A 4,619-nucleotide genomic window follows, 5' to 3' on the forward strand; every position below is an offset into this window, starting at 1 on the left:
TTTCTAGATAAGCCAATGTCGAAAGTTTAGCATATTTACAACGAAGTGAGATAAAAGCAAGCAATGGAAAACAGGTATGCATTGTATGTAATTATGGTTTTCTATCTGCCCTGGAAAAATACTACATAAAACTAACAAAATTACATACTTTTCTTTCTCATAGATGTTGAATGTGATAATAGAACTTTGGTATCTGAAACAGTACTCATTACAATAATATGACAAGACCAACTCATGTAAATAGGAAAAAAAATGTGAAATTTGTTAGTTTGTATGGCATCATTATTCATTGACATTTTCCTTTTCCAATCACCTGCAAACGCTCGTAAGCAGCAGCTGTAGGGACATTGCAGTAAATTATTACCTTAAAAAAGGAATACATAAACATGATCTGCCAAATATGTAAGCCTTTTGAGAAAGTGTTTTCTATTAAAGCATGTTCTCATTGTTATTTACAAATTACAACAAATGGTTGCCATGTTGGTTTACATGCAACCTAGTATTAGGTGCTTTAGTTGCATGTTGTTCAAACTATATATGGACAGTAAAGTCGAATCGAAGCAAGAGAAAAAGGAAAAAAAGAAGAAAAAAGGACTTATTCAACAGATGCTTCCTTTTTGTGCAAATTTTTTCTCTTCAGAAGATCACCAAACCTATATAGCAATGCTTTTCTTTTTCTCTGCGAATTCCTATCATGTTCTGCATCATCAAGATGGGCACCTTCTAGATGATCCAAATCTTCTGAATGGATTATTATTTCTCCATCATCTGTGAACAAGGAGGACACCCTTCTGTGAAGAGGTGTATGGGGCTCTGACATTGGCGAATCTACAGTATCAAATATTGAGCCTTTAAGTGCCTCAGCCTTAACAGGGTCCTCATCTACAACCTTTTCATTTACATCTTCCAATTCAATTGGAAATTTTAGCTCACTAAGATCGAAACTAAAAGCTTTGTTTAGATTCTTGCGGTCTTCAATCTTCTCAGCCGTTGAGCTTGCAGGCTTAAATATCACTCCATGCTCCTTATCCTCCTCGGTCTTTGATTCCTCCTTTGCTGATGCTACAGAAAGCAACCATTTTAACTCCTTGATGCTCTGCTGGGCGGCAGCTTCATTGATCCTAAGGCGTTCATTTTCTCGGGCAAGAAAATCTAAAGCCTCATCTTTTTCAGCATGGGAATCCTTCAGTTGGGAATTCTCCTCCCTAGCGATGGCTGCAGCTTCTTTTGCAACATTAGCTTCATTTAGTGCCTGCTTAAGTATATCCCTCAATTTGAAATTTTCTTCCCTTGAAGCCGTAATTGTGTTCTCCGTTGCTTTTAGGGATTCAATTAGTCTGGTGTTTTCTTCTTGTGCAACAGTCCTGTCGTCTTCAGCCCTTCTTATGCAATTGACAAACTCTATTTCTTTGTCATTCCATGCTAAGAGTGACTCCTCAGCTTCTAATCTCAGTCTCTCAACAGTGTTTTTGTACTGCTCATTTTCTTTCTTTGCTTCATCCAATAGCTTCTGATACCTCTCCTCAGTGCTCCTCACCATCACCTTCAATTGTTCTGCCTCCTGTTTTACGTGCTCTAGCTCCAATTCAGTTGAGCCGAGTTTCTCCTTCACCTGTTTGGCTTCTGTTGCAACCTCTTTTATTGCTAATGCTAGATCATCCATGGCCTTCTTGCTCTTCTCTTCTGCCTCGATAGCCAATGTCAGTTCACTTTTAAGCAAGTTCATCTCCTCAATTAGACTCTTGGCCTTCGATGAGGCAACTTTCTCACTGTCTTGAGAACGAGCCAAATTCTCTTTCATCAATTGAAGTTCAGAACTAAGACTTTCAAATGCTTCCTTGGTGGAATCTAAATCCTCATGATTGCAAGCTCCACCAAGATCTCGTTTACATTCCCTAGGTGACACCTTCAATTTTGCTATCTTCTCGTGAAGACAAACAACTTCAAGCTTGGATTCTTCGAGTTCAATCTTGGTTTGCTCGAGCTGTTTGGTTTGGGAAACCACTGAATCAATCATTTTGGTTTTGGATAGATTTCCCCTCCCTATTTCATCCTCAAGTTCCTGAATTCTTTTCTTACTTTCAAATAACAATCCCATTGCACGAGCCTCAGAAGCTTTCAAATTACTAAACTCCTCTTTCAACCTATCAAACGAGACATCTCTCTCTGCCAGTATGACCTCAAATTGTTTTGCCTTATCAAGTTCAAACTTTAATGACTCGATATTCTCCTCTTTCATGTTCAATTCTTTTTTTGAATTTGAGAGGAACTCCTTCACGGTATTAATCTCTGCATTTGCCTCTTCAACCATCAGAGAGGACAACCTCTCGCTGAGGTTCATGTTGGCCTCCTGAGCCACTATTTTCATCTCTCGGAGCTCATCACAGGCTCGATCTCGTTCTTCTTGTGTCATATCCAATTGCTCCTTTGTCATCTTCAGCTCTTCCTCAAACTGACCTGTATTATGTTGCATTCTTCAAGCTCTAACAATCTGTTTCTACAATCAAATTACACAAAACCCATCATTAATCCCAAGACCCAACCCCCACAAATTCAATTAAATTTATACTAATATGAGACAAACAAAAAAGTATTGAGTACAATGATAGAAAAGCAAAATGCAAGAGAGACAGACAAGCAACCCTGGGGGAATAGGGATTTGGGCTAACTGGTTTAAGGGCGTTTGAATCAACTTGTGATAGGAGAAGGTCACCTCTACAAAAATTTGATGCATAAATGGTCCAGGAAACAACAGATGATGTGTGTTTGTGTTCTTTCTTCCAAAATGGAAAGACAATGACCCAGATCTATAAAACGGGTAAATCACTCAAATTCAATGCTGAAAAGTCATTGTTTGATGGTTACATAGATACCCAAAAAAGCAAAATACATGTCAAAGCATGAAATAATGAAACTAAAAATAGCACTACAATACCCACAAAAAATTAAAAAAATTAAAAGGCAGAAGAGAAGTCACATTGATACAAAATTTGATCACAGAGAGAGAGAGAGAGGGAGAGAGAGAGAGAGAGAGGACGAGAACTTGGTTACCTTGATTTAGAATGTAACATGTTGAGTAGGGTAAATTCTCTGGCTATGTATATCCACCCTATCTATAGAAAATCAGGGGGTGAATTGGACAAAATTAGCACAATCTATTCAAATTTTGAGAGAGAGAGAGAGAGAGAGAGAGAGAGAGAATTTGTTAAAAATACCTACTTCAACTACTACTACCTGCTATTATGAACGAAGTCCGTAGTTGGCGGGTTTTCCTCTAAAAAACGAACACACAGATACCACTATTTGCCGTAACGACAAAAGTGACAAAGGGAGTGTTTGGATATAGAGCAACTTCTAAATCTAAAAACCCCCCCCCCCCCCCCCCCCCCCTTTTTAATTTTTATTTTGCAACTTTTGTTTTAAGACCAAATATACTAATAGTCTTTATAATTTGAGATTTATATCACTTTAAGTTTTAATTTTTCAGTTGTGATATATTTGATCTTTAATTTTGAATCTCGTTCTAAATGAGAACAATTAAAAACATCATTTCCTTTGCAAATGGAAAATGTATAAAGAGTAAAGTCGTTCTAAATGTTATATTTCAAGAGTAAAGTCGTCAATTTTATAATATATAAACTTATTTGACAAAATAAATATCAAAAAGATATTTTTAAATTTTTAAAAAACTATTTCTATCTATCAAAGATAAAATTATATATAAAATGATAAATCTTTTATATTTTTTTATTTTTTTTATCAAATTAATTTTTAATATGTTTTTGGATAATGATCATATAATGAATAGTCATTTTTGTTGATGTTTTTGGATGGTTATCATGTAATGAATAATTATTTTTGTTGTTAATAGATATTTTTGAATAGTTATTATGTAATGGATGTTTATTACGCTTTGTGTAATCGATATGTTTAATATATGAAATATTTTTAATTTTAGATTTTTTAATTTAATGGATTGATTTAATAATGATATCAAAGTTGTCACCATATTTTACTTAAGCTTTTGAGACTATTTAGAAAAAAAAAATTAATAGAAACTAATTTAGCAAAAATAAATATTAAAAAATTATTTCTACCCTCCCAAAAGATAAAATTGTATAAAAATATTAAGTGTTTTAAATTTTTTTTTACCAATTTAATTTTTAATTTCTTAAAAAAATTCTGAAAATAAATTATGAAAATCAAACCAAACAAATGTAACGCCTTAAATTTCTAACCCAAATGATAATACAACGATCATGACTCTTTCAAGGAAAACTGAATATAAATCTCCAAACTTACATTACATGATACAATAGTTCTTTATGTAACAATACATTAATCCAATAACAAGTAAATAAACAAATAAATACCCCCAAGGGGTTTGCAAGTTTCCAAGGCTTGAGTCTAGTTACACAAAACGGTTATTCAAACCCACACAAACACAGCCTTTGGCTTACACACAGAGTCACAGCAAAATGAGAGCATTGTACTCCCAATACACATACTTCCACGCCCCTAATTGGGTGGGATCACTACATCTTTTCCTGCACAAAAATCTCGTAGGGTGAGCATGAAGCCCAGTAGGAAATTCTTAACAAAGTGTATACATTTTATGC

The 4,619-nt window shown here is 34.6% G+C and overlaps 1 protein-coding gene across 2 annotated transcripts; it reads right to left on the bottom strand.

Annotated features, from left to right (window-relative positions):
• Positions 1-402: 402 nt before the first annotated feature.
• LOC114268495 (uncharacterized) lies at positions 403-3,225 on the bottom strand. 2 transcript variants are annotated; one of them, XM_028209679.2, is made up of 2 exons: positions 3,052-3,225; positions 403-2,491 (listed from the first exon to the last, which is right to left on the bottom strand). In XM_028209679.2, exon 2 carries the CDS (start codon positions 2,471-2,473, stop codon positions 596-598), a length of 1,878 nt encoding a protein of 625 aa, XP_028065480.2. In that variant the 5' UTR covers positions 2,474-2,491; positions 3,052-3,225; the 3' UTR covers positions 403-595. The 2 variants fall into 2 exon arrangements, with proteins under 2 accessions (XP_028065480.2, XP_082779125.1); XM_082922999.1 differs by having other exon boundaries at positions 403-2,497; positions 3,052-3,219.
• Positions 3,226-4,619: the final 1,394 nt, after the last annotated feature.

Source organism: Camellia sinensis, chromosome 4 (genome assembly GCF_055761805.1).
Source record: "Camellia sinensis isolate YWXY chromosome 4, ASM5576180v1, whole genome shotgun sequence".
NCBI classification, from domain to species: domain Eukaryota; kingdom Viridiplantae; phylum Streptophyta; class Magnoliopsida; order Ericales; family Theaceae; genus Camellia; species Camellia sinensis.

What these genes read in the sequence shown, in the direction of transcription:
- LOC114268495 (XM_028209679.2), bottom strand. Translation starts at nt 2,473, where the DNA reads ATGCAACATAATACAGGTCAGTTTGAGGAAGAGCTGAAGATGACAAAG.